Raw genomic sequence first — 16,703 nt, 5'->3', positions numbered from 1 at the left:
GGACATGGTTCACAATTACACCCCCAGTACCACATACAACAAAAGCAGTTGAAATAAAATGTGTCATAAGTCCCAATGGTAAAGCATGACATTCCTTAAAAAGTTCAACATTTAATACAATGATACACAGCACAGATCCCTTAAATAAGAGCAGATATAATGGAAATATTACCTCTATGTACAACAAAAGAAGTTCCTCCTCTTGCAAGTCATGTTCCTGCATGTAAACTCTTATACTCTTCTCTAAGACAGAGGGAATAAGTTCCGGGGCCAACACTCTGTCAAACATTCGGAATACTATGGTGGTTCCATTTTCCTGGATAGTAGACAAGAAAGATGGCATAAACGCAGAATCTAGCCATAACTGGATACAACAAACAAAACAGTGTACATAAGCCTCAAATTTTACCTTCTCAAAATCAGAGAGGGACAATTTGCAGTTATATTTCCTATGCAATGTGATCAATTCTTGCAAGTTGTTTACCAACATACGTAACTGACCTACTTCCTCCGTGTTTTGATAGTCCTTCTAAAACAAAAGCATTTAAACTGTTACAGAGGTAAAATGTGAGACAGAAACAGTCAAACTTATTTCAAAGAAAATAATGATTATGGAAACCTGTAGGTTTGAAGCAACTTATGCTTTAAATTTTGTAGAATTTTAACTGAAATCATCTAGTACACATTAACATAGATCAGAATTGGAAAGAAATTTAAAACAGAAAAATAGCAATATTGGTACCCATTTTCTTTCAGAACCCAAATATAATTGGGTACACAAATATCATCCTGATGGTACTCAATGACCTATATATATATATTATATAGATCATGACACAATACAAAGCTATAACATTTTCTAAAAAGTTACATGCAAGGAACAAGATTTTTTAAACTATTTATTTTTTTGTAGATGGACACAATACTTTTATTTTATTCATCTATCTCCATGTGGTGCTGAGGATCGAACCTCACACATGCTAGACAAGTGCTCTACCACTGAGATATTCCCCCAGCCCAGGAACAGATTTTTATTGATAAGAGGCAACTAACAGGGAAATGATGAAGTAGTATTTTTTAGATCAAGACAAAAAAGTTCTTGTATAAAAAAAATGTATTTTGGGCTGGGGATGTGGCTCAAGCGGTAGCGCGCTCGCCTGGCATGTGTGCGGCCCGGGTTCGATCCTCAGCACCACATACAAAGATGTGTGTCCGCCAAGAACTAAAAAAAAATAAATATTAAAAAAAATTCTCTCTCTCTCTCTCTCTCTCTCTCTCTCCCACTCTCTCTAAAAAAAAAAAAATGTATTTCAAAGTGAATATCAACAGACTACTTGAGTGTTACAGAAAAAAAATCTATTTTTTAGAGAGCATAATCAGTAGATGCAATTAATAGCACCTATATCAAAAAGTAGGAGGAAATTGACTATCTTGGGGTCATGAAATTTAAATATTATTATCTTTGTAACTGAAACTTAAGAAATAATGTGACTTCATAATATATATTTTAAAAGTCACATTTTTCTGGTACTAAAATACTTAATGCTTCAGAGGTGAGATTATATTATGTCTTTCTTACACATGAATTTATAAGCTAAATTATGGTACTTCTCACAAAATTTTAAAAATATAAGAATGTATATTTCTTCTCAATATAATGAATGCATTCTAGTTTTAGAAACCTCAAGGGGATAACAAATGAACTTTAAGAAATCCAGGAGCCAAACAATAAATTTACTTTATTTACCTCAAAAATAGTACCAACCTTCCTGATCTTAGCTCTCCTTCTAACAGTGCTTGTGCACACCCCACCACACGCATATATACTTGAATATTGGGGATCAAAGCCAGGGCCCTGCACATGTTAGGCAAGGCACCTGAAGTTCCCTGCTGAGACTGTTAGTTCCACAGTTTTCATAATTTAATCTTAAAAAAGAAAAAAAAAAAAAAATCAATGATATTTTAGCCATAATCCTGTTGGATTATCTAAGAAATGCAATCAGCTTACTAGATGAAATCAAAGAGGCAGACCTGATTGTTGCAGTCTTTGAAAATGAAATCCTAATGCAGAAAATCCCAGTTATACTACTTAGTAGAATGTTTTTATATTGCTTTCTCTTTTGTTGGTTCAACACAGAAGCAATTTAGTGAGACCCTCTCTCAAGATAAAAAATAAAAAGGGCTGGGATGTGGGTCAGTGGTAAAGCACCCCTAGGTTCAATTCCTAGTTCCAATAAAAAAACAAAAAAAGGCATATAAAAACAGAAAAATTAAAGAAAACGGATAATATTTATGCTCTTTAATATTGGAAGGGTTTGGACAAAATTCATTTCTTTAACAAATTACAATTACAATATACATAAATGTATAATGGAATATTTCATGACTAAAAATCCATTCTGTACATCATACCAAGGAAATCCAATGCCAGGAGGATGCCAATCCCAATTCATCTGATTTTTCTGCTGTGAAAAACACCTCTGCAAGTTGAAATCCATTTTCTGGCCAGTTTGCCTTTAAAAAATATTATGGAGCATTAGGAACAGAGTTTATGCTATTGGGAGTGTACAAAATGTCTTTTTCATGTTAATTGTACTGGTTTTACCTTATCAGTTAATTCAAGGTTCCTGGCTGCTTGTTCTAACCATTTTGCGAGAATTTTCTGAAACAGATATGTCATTTAAAAGTAAAATTCTCAATAGGTAATCAATAAAATAATAAAAATCCTCTATGTTCATCATTCCTAAATTATTATTTGTTAATTTATTTTTTGTAGCATTGGGAATCAAACCCAGGGCCTTATACATCCTAGGTAAGTGGCATACCATTGAATTATACCTCCGGCCCAAGGATAATCTTTTAAAAGAGACACTTAAAAGAACTAACTTGTGTTAACATGACTTAGTCTTCAAATACCTAATGAAAAAATAATAAAATTGAATCACGAGGAGTGAAAATACTGGAGGAAACTCACCTGTCCTTCAGGAACAGTCCTTCTCACAAAAGGGATCACATCATTTTTAAGCCATGGACAAAGTTTTTGCAAAGAGACTGGTGTGGAAATTGAGTTGAGCAAGTTCTCAAGCATCTTCACATCAAATCTGCTTTTGAAATTTGCCTAAATCATGCAGAGTGAGAATTAAGACTTAGCTTACAATTTTAACTGACAACTTCCCAAAAAGCAAAGACCATTTTAGGAAGTCATCTCAAGGAATATTTTATTGACTTAATATGAACATTATTTACTAGGTGATTTACTCTATGCAAATGATTCAAGTTAGGGGTCACAATCCCTTGAACTCTCATATCAGTGACTGCCAGATAGAAACCGGAACCAACAAAGTTGCTGCAGAGGAAAACATAGTTGGAGGTGACAGTACAGATACTAACAGATAATGTGTCCACAAACACTGAGATATTTTCTGAACCTAACATTAGATTAATATTGGCCAACATTCAGGGATTTGGATGAATAATTTTTTAAAAATTAATTAATTGATTAAGGAATTAAAGAGATGGGGTCTCATCATGTTGCCTAGGCTGGCCCTAAATTCTTGAGCTCAGACAAGCCTCCTCTCTTAGGTTCCTAAATACATGGGACTACAGAGGCATGTGAGCACACTTGGCCTTTCGATAAATACTTTTAACAGGCAACTCCTATACCACGATCTGAATTGCAGCAGGAACATCCTTTCTATCCTCATATCATTCAGAGCCCATAAATTAACCAGTTAATAAAATGTTGTCTAATAAACTAAGATTTGGAATCAATTAAATTCTGATGAGATAAAATCAGGTTCTATGATATCTTCATAGCACTTCCTCTGATTTAATATTGTCAGAGGATTATTTTCCCTAGGAAAGGTCACACCTTATCAATCTGAAAACTTTCTATTGCCCAGTTACATGTGTTGGTTGCCCTGTTAGCTTCCAACACTGAGTCAATAACCCATGTTAGAAACTGGAAAACTATTAGGAAAATAAAACACAAAATGTATTACCTGATGTCGAAGCCAAAGATACTGTGCACAGACAAGGTTTCCTTCTCTTAGCTGTAAAAATATGTCTTTAAGATCATCTTCATTATTCAGAAATTCAATCCAAGAACTACCACTGGGAAGTTAAAGGGAAAAACACAGTTAACAGTTTATAAAATTAATTAAGGTTTTATCTTGTAAGTGGATATCCTCATAAAGCAAAAAATGAAAACAATTCCAAAGATTCCACATTGAAAAATAAGTCTCTTTCTTTCCAGATCTAAAGAATTTCTGTCATTTTCCCCAGAGGCTTAGTTTTCTGGTAGGGTTCCTCAGATAATCACTATATATATTAACAACTATTTTAACTCTTAAATGAATAAATTTTTACATGCTATATGAACATTAAAATTATTATCATCTTGGTGCACATACTAAATCAGTATACATAAACAATTTTTCTTTAAGGACCACACAGCATTCCATGGCATGAATATACTATTATCTATTTCCCTAAGCTCCCAGAGTTGAATATTGAGATTATTTCCAGTCTTATAACCAACAATAACGCAATGACAATATAGTTCTGATTAAAATTCAGATATAGATGATGAATATTTCCTCGAGATGATATAATGACAAATAAAATCCCCCCAAAAGCTTGTCCCATGCTCAGATGATAAAAAGAAACAATTTTTGTTAAAGTCAGGAATAAAAAGATATCTATTAACTAATTATTTAGAAAGGTTCAGGTAATACCAGCAAGAAATTGGGCAAGGAAAAAAGGAAATCAGAACTTATGAGGCAAAACTATTAATATTTGAATGTGTAATTATACCCCAGGAAAAATAGGACCAACTGATTGAATTATTAGTTTGAATAATAAAGGAGTTCAATAAAGTAGTTCATTTTTAAAAAATCTAGAGCTCTCTACAGTGTTTAAAAAAATCATGAAGCAAGAATTAGGCAAGAGAAGGAAATAAAAGGGGTAAAAATAGAAAAAAAAAGTCAAATTCTCACTGCTTGCAAATGATATGATCCTATACCTAGAAAAAAAAAAAAAAAAAACCACCAAAATGGTACTAGAGCTAATAAACAAATTTAAATTTAGCAAAGTAGCAAGTGACAAAATCAACACACAAAAATCAATAGTTTTCCTATATAGCAACAATAAATCTGCTGAGAAAAAAAAAACGGGAAACCAATTCTATTCACAATAACCTCAAAACAACAACAACAAACCTAGGAATAAATCAACCAAGAAGTGAAAAACCTCTACAGTGAAAACTATAGAACACTGAAATTAAGAAACTGAATTAAGACTCTACAAGATGGAAAGACTTCCCAAGCTCTCGGAAAGGCAGAATTAATAGTTAAAATGACCACATTAACAAAAGCAATATATAGATTCAATGTATTCCCCACCAAAATACCAATGACATTTGTCACAGACCTAGCAAAATCCTAAAATTCATTTGGAAGAATAAAAGAACCAAAATAGCCAAAGCAATTCTAAGCCAAAAAAACAATGCTGGAGGCATCATAATACCTGACTTCAAATTATAATACAGATTTATAGTAACAAGAACTGCATGGTACTGGCATTAAAAATAGACACTTAGACCAGTGGTACAGAATAGATCCCAGAGACAAACCCACACGGATAGAGGCATCTATCTGATCCTTGACAAAAGCACCCAAAAAAATACATTGGAGAACAGGGCCTTTTAAAAAATGGTGTTGGGAAAACTGGTTATCCATATGTAGAAGAATGAGAGTAGGCCTTAACACTCACCCTACTCAAGTCAACTCAAAATGGATCAAAGACCTTGGAACTAGAACAGAAATATGCAACTCCTAGAAGAAAACATAGGATCAACATTCCAGTATACATGCAATGGCTTTTTCAAAAGAATCCCTAAGATCAGGAAATAATGTCAAGAGTTAATAAAGGGGATGGCATCAAATTATAAAGCTTCTACACAGCAAAGGAAACAATTAGAAATGTGAAGAGAGAACTTACAGAATGGGAGAAAATTTTTGCTAGCTACTCTTCTGACATAAGATTAATACCTAGTATATATAAAGAACTCAAAAACCTACACTCCAAAAACCAAATAACCCAATTAATAAATGGACAAATGATTTAAAACTTTTCAAAAGAAGAAATACAAATGGGTGGGGCTGGAACTGTGGGTCAGAGGTAGAATGCTTGCCTCGTATGCGTGAGGCCCTGGGTTCAATCCTCAGCACTACATAAAAATAAATAAATAAAAATAAAGATATTGTGTCCATCTACAACTAAAAGAAAAAAAAAAGAAAAAAGAAAGAAATACAAATGGCCATCATTAGCAATTAGGGAAATGCAAATCAAAACTACACTGAGATTTTATCTCATACCAGTCAGAATGGCAGTCATGAAGAATATAAATAATGACACAAATAAGGAGGAGATATGGAGAAAAAGGAATACTTTTGAACTGTTGGTGGGATTATAAATTAGGACAACCACTATGGAAATCAGTATGGAGACTAGGCATCAATCCACCATACGACCACGCCTTAGAACTTACACTGAAAAAACCATCATACATGAAGTGACATGAAGTGGGACAGAAGAGGCTGGACACCCTAGGAATTTTCAGGAAGCAGTTTATTGGCTGTAGCTGGCTGGTATACCATGTGGTTCATGTCTGAAATGTTCTCTGGACAGAGATTTGGGGAATTCTTTGAACTTTATACTCAGAAGCAGGAGGGGGGATTGAAGGTTCATGTGAAAAGTGCTTTTCATTCCATCCTCCAGACCAGACACAGGTTTCACAAGTTTTTACCAAGAAAACAGATGACAGCTTTTTGTACAACAAGCTTGCAGAATCTATTGGATCACATCTTTTGTGTGTAAACCTGGCATTTACAAGAAAGAGGAAGCTTCCAATCACAGTGCCTTCTGCAGACATCCTGCCTTATGACACTCTTTGTAAAAATCTTTTTTTTTTTAAATCTTTTTAAAAAAATATTTATTTTTTAGTTCTCGGCGGACATAACATCTTTATTTGTACGTGGTGCTGAGGATCGAACCCGGGCGGCACGCATACCAGGCGAGCATGCCACCACTTGAGTCACATCCCCATCCCTGTAAAAATCTTTCTGATGAGAGGAGAAGCTTAATTACAGCAAGAGGTTTTCTGGGTGGGGTCTCTGCTTCAACGTATGCATACCCATGTTAATAGCGCACAATTCATAGCAGCCACATTTTTTTTTAATTAGTCTACACTTCTCATTTTTAATCTTTATTTTTTAGTTATAGGTGGACACAATATCTCTATTTTACTTTTATTTGGTGCTGAGGATTTGAATCCAGTGCCTCACCCATGCTAGGCAAGCACACTAGGCGAGCACTCTACCTCTGAACCATAACACCAGCCCTACAGCAGCTAAATTATAGACCCAGCCTAAGTGTCCATTGACAGATAAACAGATTGAGAAAATGTGGTATATATACACACACACACACACATATACATATATATATATATATACATACAGTGGCGTTTTATTCAACCATAAAGAAAAATGAAATTATGTCATTTTCAGGAAAATGGATGGAACTAGAGACCACTATGTTGAGAAAAATATGTCAAACTCAGAGGGTTAAGGGTTATATGTTTTCTCTCATGTGCAGAAAGCTAGAAAGGAAAAAAGAAAAAGAACGATGTGGACGTGTCTCATGAAAATCAAAGGAAGATCAGTGGAGGAAAGGGACCAAGGGGTGAGAGACAGGGAGGAAGGGAAGGAAGTGCTGGGAAGTGATATTGGGGGAATTATATTTTTACAGTGTATATTGTGGGCACGTATGAATATGTAACAACAACAAATTCCATTGGTATGTACATCTATAATGCACCAATAAAAATTGTGGGGAAAAAGATAAATCAAATTTAGGAAGTATTCTATAATATGCTGAAATTTCAGAGAATGGTGCTATTTTCATTTGAGATGAACATAAAATGCTTAAAAGCCTCAAAAAAAAAATGATGAAGGAAAACCCCCCATTTACAATGATGGGAAACATGGTAAAAAATCTGAATAACATTAACAAAAAATATGCAAAATTTATATTAAAAAACATAATAAAAGGGCTGGGGTTGTGGCTCAGTGGTAGAGTACTCACTGTGCAAGGTGTTGAGTCGATCCTCAGCACAAAACAAGACAAAAAGAAAAATGCCCAAGGAGGCAAAATTTGAAATACTCTTATACAAATCAATTTACAAAGAACAAAACCCCAAGAGAAATAGGAACCAAAGATGTAAAAAAAAAAAAAAAAAAAAAAAAGGAATACTTAAGCTCAGTCAAAATTAAGAATCAAGCCAGGTACAGTGGTACATGCCTGCAAATCTCAGAGACTTGGGAGGGTGAGGCAGGAGGGTCACAAGGTGAAAGCCAACCCCAGCAACTTAATGAGGCCCTAGGTAACTTAGCGAGACCTAGGGTTGGGGATGTAGCTCAGGGATAGAGTGCCCCTGAATTCAAAACCCAGTACAAAAAAAAAAAAAAAAAAAAAAAATCAAAGCCAAAGCAATGCAGCAACTATTTTTGCAATACATTTTTCACAAATCAGATTAATAAAAATAAAATTTCATGACAAAGTCTCAATGAATGAGAAAATGGGCATCTCCTCTCCATTTATCAGAATGAATATATCTGGAGGACAAATTTAGAAGCATATACATTTACCTTAGCAATTCCATTTCCAGAAACTGAATCCATATATATACTCATATGTGCACCAAGACTATCATTTCTTTCAAACACAAGGTATGCTTTCCTTAAAGATAAATCTATTTATCAGGGTAAATTAACAATTAAGAGAAGTGAACTGTTAGACAATATTGTAAGAAAATGAGAATAAGCAAAGTTGTAAAGATTTCTACTAAAGAAATGACAGCAAGGTTGTTAAGCCTATTTTTTTTGCCATAAAGATATATTTTCATCTGATTCAAATGTATGATATGTCAAGGTCATTGTACTGTCATGTGTAACTAATTAAAACAAACAAAAAAAAGATATATTTTCCATCATGTGACTATCCTGGCTCCTCCTTCACCAGTTAGCACAAATTTATCCAAACAAATACTATATTTTCATGACATTCCAACTTTATAATTAATTCATAATCTAAAAATGGGATACACACCTGAATTTTTCTGGTCCAAATGCTCCATAAAAAGTAGTCAACTTTGCATGAGCCCTTAGTACCTAATGAAAAAATACTTTGATAAACTGAATGTTATAGGCAATGTATTGAAATAAAAACTATCTGGGTTTAATCCTCAGTACCACACACACACAAAAAAAAAAAAAGAAAAAGAAAAAAAAATTAAAAATTAGGGTCCTTCTAATTCACAAGTTATATGCACCCTCATTTTATTCCACATTATAGGTCCATTCCTATTCCTACTGCCTTTACATAACACATACACAAAATAGAATGATGAAAATATCATCTATCACATTTGATTACAAAGGCCTATGCACATTAATCATAGTGCCCTTCAAAATCAGTTTCCTCTATGATTTATACACATGTGCAAGGTGCTAGTATGGGCAAGGTGCCGAGTCGATCCTAGTAAAACTAGGCTGGATTATACTGAACATTTACTTTGTGAATCTAAATGTACTCCTCATGTGCACACACCCATGTATTTTGGCACCATCATAATAATCATTATGGTTCACATTTATTTGAGTTTAGCAGAAAACAGGTACTCTGCAAAATAGTTTATAGAAACTATTTCCATTGACCTCAGAAGGGCTCTATAAAGCAAACACTATTTATGTTCCCATTTTGTAGAAAAGGGAGCTAGGGTTTTGTTTTTGTAGTACCAAGGATTGAAGCGGGGCACTCTATCACTGGGCTACATCCCCAGTCCATTTTTTATTTTGAGACAGGGTCTCACTAAGTTGCCCAGGCCGACAAACTTGTAATTCTCCTTTTGCCTTCTAAATAGCTGAGATTACAGGTGTACACCATGCCCAAGCAAAGCTGAGGTATTAAAATGATAACTTGCTCTTAAAGAAATACAAAACTATCGTGAAAAGAAAACATTGTGACAGCACATTCACCCCCAAATTAATCTATCAATCTAATGTAATTGTAATTACCTCTATCAAGCCATCAGAATTGGCAGGAACAATTTTATCTTCTTTCTTCAAAAGCTAAGAATGAAAAATAAAAAACAGAACATCTACTATATTAGGTATTTCATAAAAGAGGATGGATTTTCTGTGAATTGATAAAAAATAATATCTTTGAAAACAAATTACGATAAGTCTGAACAAAAAGACTTTTTAAAAAAACAATGCATTACATAGAAACAGCCCAGAAGATTTTGCCCATATGTTATACTTTCATTTTAAGGAGTATGTCAGCTAGAATAACAGTCATTCTCATAGGTCTCCGAGAGGAACAATTTACTGAAAAAATGGCATTATTTGAAATAGCAAAAAAAAAAAAAAAGTTACAAATGTCTACAGGATAAAAATAATTTTTTTCAAAAACTAACATGCACAAACATTATAAAAATTACTCTCTACTTAATACCTGTTAGGATAGCCAGTATAAAACAAAAAGCAAACAAACAGAAAATAATGAGTATTGGGAAGGACATAGAAAAAATGTGTTCCTTGTATACTGTCAGTGGGAATGTAAACTGGTGCAGCTACCATGGAAAACAATATGGCATTCCTCAAAACAATAAAAACAGAATTAACATGATTCCAGCAATTGCACTTGTAGGTACATGCTCAAAAAAAAAAAAAAAAAAAAAACTCAAAGCAGGGACTTGAGCAGTTATTTGTAAAACCATATTTATAGCAGTTATTCACAACAGCAAAAAAATGTGGAAGAAACCCAAATGTACATCAATGAATAAACAAAGCAAAATGTGCTCTGTTCATATACAATGAAGTATTATTTGGCATAAAAAAGAAACATACCATTGGCCCTTGCTTCAACATGAATAAATCCAGAAAATATGCTAAATTAAAGAAGCTGGACAACAATGATACATATCATGATTCCATTTATTTGAAATGTCCAGAACAGGCACAACTAATAGAGACAGGAAGATTGCCTAGTTTGGGAGTTGAGAAAAACTGGAAGTAAATGTAATGAGTATAGGGTTTCTTTCTGGGACAATGAAAAAGTTCTAGAAATGATCATGGTGAGCAGGGCAGAGTGGTACAAATCTATAATCCTAGTAATTGGGGAGGCTGAGGCAGGAGGACTACAAGTTTTGAGGCTAGCCTATGCAACTCAGCAACACCCTCAGAAACTTAGTGAGACTGTTTCAAAATGAAAAATAAAAAAGGGTTGGGGGATTCCACCTCTTGGGTCCCCTTCTTCCTCCGGGAGAAGTCTTTTCTGCAGTCCTTTAATAAACTTCTAATTTCTACTCTGAAAAAAAAAAAAAAAAATGGGGCTGGGGATGTGGCTCAAGCGGTAGCGCGCTCGCCTGGCATGCGTGCGGCCCGGGTTCGATTCTCAGCACCACATACCAACAAAGATGTTGTGTCCACTGAGAACTAAAAAATAAATATTAAAAATTCTCTCTCTCTCTCACTTTCTCTCCTCTCTCATTCTCTCTTTAAAAAAAAAAAAAAGGTTGGGAATGGGGGATATAGCTCAGTGGTAAACTTCCTCTGGGTTCAATAATTCCCCAATGCTCCTGTCCCCCCTAAAAAGATTGTGGTGATAGATGCACAATTCATTAAGTATACCAAAAACCACTTAACATTAAATGGGTAAATTGTATGATATGCAAATGTTATCAATGAAATTATAATAAAATTTTTTAAAATATCACACATAGAGAATAAAATGGAAGCACAAAAAATGTATATGAATATGAGGTGGTAGAAGAAAGAAAAATAAAGAAAAAAATAAGGAAGAAAGGAATTCAGACAGACAAACCAACTTACCCTGGCTTTAGCATAATTGAGCATTTCCTGAGTTGTTTCATAGGTTATCCACTGGGCCTTCAGGCAATAATTCACTACAAATTCATCATCCTGTTTCACAAATAGTAAGGCATAGTGAGGAGACCTAATGTTGTTGATCAACACATCAGCTTGAGTACTCTAGAAAATAGCTGGTGAAGCATACCTGGATTTTGTGTAGATTTTCCTTAGCTTCATCTACAAGTTGCTGCCATTTAGCCTGCTCACTGGTATCCACAGAACTCAAAGCTAGTTTCTCCAATATATCATTTGATTTTACCTTGTAAACAAGCTGTAATATAAACATACCACAGCAAATAACTTGAAGTACAACAGTATCTGAGGAAGACTTACTCTCACAGCAAACTCTGAGAGATTAATTTACGAATGAATCCTCAATTGGTTCAGGAACGAAGCTTAAAGAAAAGCAACGCTTTGGGCAGGGGTTGTGGCTTCTAGAGAGCTTGCCTAGCATGTGTGAGGCACTGGGTTCGATCCTTAGCATCACATAAAAAAAAAATAGATAAAGTATTGTGTCTTGTGTCTATCTACAACTAAAAATATTTTTTAAATAAAGAAAGTAACACAATTGGGAGTTCATAACCCACTTCAATCTAATGTATGAAATATGATATGTCAAGAGCTTTGAATTGTTGTGAACAACCAATTAAAAAAAAAGAAAAAAAGAAAATATTCAAAAATAAAAAAAAAGAAAGTAACACTTAGCTATCTGAAAGAAATTATGGAAACCATTTTTATTTACTGAGCCTTAACTCACTGTCAAGCAGTATACTAAGAGCTTAATATGAGCTAAGACATGGAAGCAACCTAATTGTACATTAATGGATAAATGGATAAAGAAAATGTGGCACATATACACAGTGGAATACTATCCAGCCTTAGGAGAGATGAAATCCTGTCATTTGCAAAAATATAGATGAATATGAGGACACTTATGCTAAATGAATAAGGCAGGCACAGAAAGACAACACATGATCTCACATGTATGTGGAATCTAAACAATGGAACTCAATACAGGAGTGGAATGGTGGTTACCAGAGACTGTGAGGAGTAGATAGATAAAGGGAAGATGCTAACTAAAGGTACAAATTTTCAATTAGAGAAGAATAATAATTTTGGACATCTACTTAGCAAAGTAGTTATTGTAATTAATAACAATGTATTGTATATTTCCAAATTGCTAACCAGATTTTTTGTTTATTTGTAGTGCTGGGGTTTGAAACCAGGGGTGCTGTTACCACTGAATTACACTCCTAGCCCTTTTCATATTTCATTTTGAGATGGAGTCTCCTTAAGTTGCCACAGATGGCCTTGAACTTTAGAATCCCCTGCCTCAGACTCCTGAATAGCTGAATAGCTAGGTATGCACTACCATACCTAGTAAAGAATAGATTTTTTTTAAATATATATATATTTTTAGTTGTAGACAGACACAATACCTTTATTTTTATGTGGTGCTGAGGATCAAACCCAGTGCCTCACACATTCATGATGCACACTCTATTACTGAGCCACAACCCCAGCACCTCAGCACCCCACCCCCTGCAAAGAATAGATTTTAAATGTTCTCATAAACACACACAAAATAGTAATTATGTGAGGTGACAGGAATACAATGTAAATATATATCAAAATATTACATTGTACTCTGTAAAGTACATATAATGATTTACTGGTCAATTAAAAGAATTTTATATAAATTATCTCAATTCTCCCAAACATCTAAGTAGTAAACATTTATACCTCATTGTAACAAAACATCAAAGACTTAAGAAAGGTCTAGTAATGGGTATAAATTTATGCAACCCAAAAGCAATGCAGCTGGGTTTTCTTTGTTTTTAAGAGAGGGTTTAGGGCTAGGGATGTGGCTCAAGCAGTAGCGCGCTTTCCTGACATTCCTGCGGCCCGGGTTCGATCCTCAGCACCACATACAAACAAAGATGTTGTGTCCGCCAAGAACTAAAAAATAAAATACTAAAAAAATTCTCTCCCACTCTTTCTTTAAAACAAAAAAAAAACAAAGAGAGGATTTAGCTATATTGCCCAGGCTGGCCTCTAACTCCTGAAATCAAGGGGTCCTCCTGCCTCAGCATTCTGAATCACTGGTATTACAGGAATGCACACCATGCTCAGCTTATAGCTGGTTTTTAAAAGACAATCACACAATTGTGTTTCATGTCCAGTTTTTTAAGTCTATTAACAATTCTTTAGTGTCTAGAGTTAGGAACACCTGCTAAGGCAGGAGGAGAATCACAAGTTAGAGGCCAGTCTGGGTAATTTGGCAAAACCTTGTCTCAAAACAAAAAAATAAAAACAGCTAGGGTGTAGTGCAGTGGCAGAGTACCCATGGGTTCAATCCCAAGTACCAAAAAAAAAAAAAAAAAAAAAGACATACTGTCAATATGGTTAAGACCACTCTTATTTTGTTAAATATTTTTTTAGTTGTAGATGAACACAATACCTTTATTTATTTATTTTTATACCCAGTGCCTCACAACCCCAGCTCCAAGATTCATCTTCTTAAATATATCATCCTCTTTTCCGCAACTGGAAGTACTCCTTATTTTGGATTTGCACTTGCTACCATTTCCTTATCCCTTCATTCATATACCTCTCTAAACAATAAACAAAAGTATTCTAACTGTTTAAAACCTCATATTTGTTTTTATTTTTTGATACTGGGGATTTAACCAAGGGGTGCTTTACTTCTGAGCCATATCCACAGTCCTTTTTATTTTTTGAGACAAGGTCTTACTAAGTTGCTTAGGGTCTGGCTAAATTGTTGAAAATGGCCTTGAACTTGCAATCCTCCTGCCCCAGGCTCCCAAATTACTGGGATTACAAGTATGCAGCACCATACCTAGCAAATCTTATATATTATTTTTTTAAGTATTTTTTTTAGTTGTTTGTAGACCTTTATTTTATTTATTTATATGCAGTGCCAAGAATCAAACCCAGTGCCAGGCAAGTGCTCTACTAATAAGTCATAACCCCAGCCCCAAATCTTATATTTTTAAAACAACACATAGTTACTACTCATTTGGGAAATAGTAATTCTTTTCTTCCCACACTATGGATTTAATCCAGGGGTACTTAAATAAGCCACATCCTCAGTTCTTTTTATTTTTTATTTTGAGACAGGGTCTCACTAACTTCCTGAGGCTGGCTTTGAACTTGTGATCTTCTTGCCTTAGCCTCCTGAGTTGCTGGAATTATAGATATGCACCTCCATGTCCAGCTTAAATTTTATAAAAAATATTTTTAGCCGTAGATGGACACAATAACTTTATTTTGTTTACTTAGTTTTCTTATGTGGTGCTGGGGATTGAACCCAATGCCTCACACATGCTAGGCAAGTGCTCTACCACTGAGCCACACCCCAGCCCCAGCTTAAATATTAATTCTTTAATCAAGTACAATTGGGCTATCTCCTCCATTCCTTTCTCTTTTTTCTTTTTAATTTATTCTTTTTAGCTATAAATGACAGATTTTTTTTTTTTTTATACTGGAGATTGAACCCTCGGGTGCTTTACCACTCAGCCATATCCGCAACCCTTTTTCATATTTTATTAGAGACAGGGCTGCTTAGGGCCTCACTAAATTGCTGAGCCTGGCTTTGAACATGCAATCCTCCCAAGTCACTGGGACTATAGGCATGTGCCACCACACCTGGCTAGAATGTATTTTGACATATCATACACACATGGAGTATAATTTCCCATTCTTGTGGTTGTACATGATGTGGGGTTACACCAGTCATGTATTCACATATGAACATAGGAAAGTTATGTCTGATTCATTCTACTGTCTTTGCTATTCTCAACTCCCCCTGCTTTCCTTCATTCCACTTTGCCTAATCCATAAACTTCTATTCTTCCCTCCTATTCCCATTGTGTGTTAGAATCCACCTATCAGAGAGAACACTCAGCCTTAGGATTTGGGGGATTGGCTTATTTAACTTAGCAAGACAGTCTCCAGTTCCATCCATCTATCAGCAAACACCATAATTTTATTCTATGTGGCTGAGTAATATTCCATTGTATATATGTACCACTCTTCGATTCCTTTTTTTTTTTTAGTTGTAATACCTTTATTTTTAAAATTTATTTTAATGTGGTGCTGAGGATTGAACCTCACTCGTGCTATGCAAGCACTCTACCACTGAGTCATAACTGCAGCCCCTCTATTCCTTTTTTTTAATTTTTTATTTTTGTACTGGGAATTGAACTCAGGGCACTCAACCACTGAGCCACATCCCCAGACCTACTTTGTATTTTATTTAGAGACAGGGTCTCCCTGAGATGCTTAGTGCATCGCTAAGTTGATGAGGCTGGCTTTGAACTCCAATCCTCTTGTCTAAGCTTCCCGAGCCATTGGGATTACAGGAAGGTGCCACAATGCCCGGCTTCCATTCCTTCTTAAGAAACAAAATTTTCAAGGAATTCAGTGACTTCCCTATTGCCAAATACACCAATCATCTTTCAGCCTTGATACTCAGATCTTCTCTGTAGTATTTGCAATTGCTGATCGCTCCCCATTAAACTGAAATTTTTCCTCCTTTGGCTTCTATAACTATGTTCTTGTAGTTTCCTTTTTACTTCCCAAATGCATAGATAGCCCTTTTTCCTCTACCCGCACATGTCAAGATCTTATGCTTGATCTTTTTACTACACATATTCTCCAACATTGCTGAGCTCCTCTAGTGTT

At 34.8% G+C, this 16,703-nt stretch overlaps 1 protein-coding gene across 2 annotated transcripts in view; it reads right to left on the bottom strand.

Annotated features, from left to right (window-relative positions):
- The window catches only part of Kntc1 (kinetochore associated 1), an 88,819-nt gene that overhangs the window by 46,845 nt on the left and 25,271 nt on the right, over positions 1 to 16,703 (bottom strand). For both annotated transcript variants that reach the window (XM_040289539.2, XM_021729351.3), the window contains exons 17-26: positions 12,142 to 12,267; positions 11,958 to 12,047; positions 10,140 to 10,193; positions 9,172 to 9,233; positions 4,002 to 4,113; positions 2,975 to 3,118; positions 2,606 to 2,662; positions 2,413 to 2,514; positions 410 to 529; positions 173 to 316 (exon numbers count right to left, since the gene is read on the bottom strand). In XM_040289539.2, the coding sequence (XP_040145473.1) occupies positions 173 to 316; positions 410 to 529; positions 2,413 to 2,514; positions 2,606 to 2,662; positions 2,975 to 3,118; positions 4,002 to 4,113; positions 9,172 to 9,233; positions 10,140 to 10,193; positions 11,958 to 12,047; positions 12,142 to 12,267 (1,011 nt within the window). The remainder of the gene's footprint in view (positions 1 to 172; positions 317 to 409; positions 530 to 2,412; positions 2,515 to 2,605; positions 2,663 to 2,974; positions 3,119 to 4,001; positions 4,114 to 9,171; positions 9,234 to 10,139; positions 10,194 to 11,957; positions 12,048 to 12,141; positions 12,268 to 16,703) is intronic.

The sequence above is a fragment of the Ictidomys tridecemlineatus genome, chromosome 2, assembly GCF_052094955.1.
Source record: "Ictidomys tridecemlineatus isolate mIctTri1 chromosome 2, mIctTri1.hap1, whole genome shotgun sequence".
Lineage (NCBI taxonomy): Eukaryota > Metazoa > Chordata > Mammalia > Rodentia > Sciuridae > Ictidomys > Ictidomys tridecemlineatus.
Note: the sequence above shows the minus strand (reverse complement) of the source record. Positions and strands in the feature narration are given on the sequence as shown.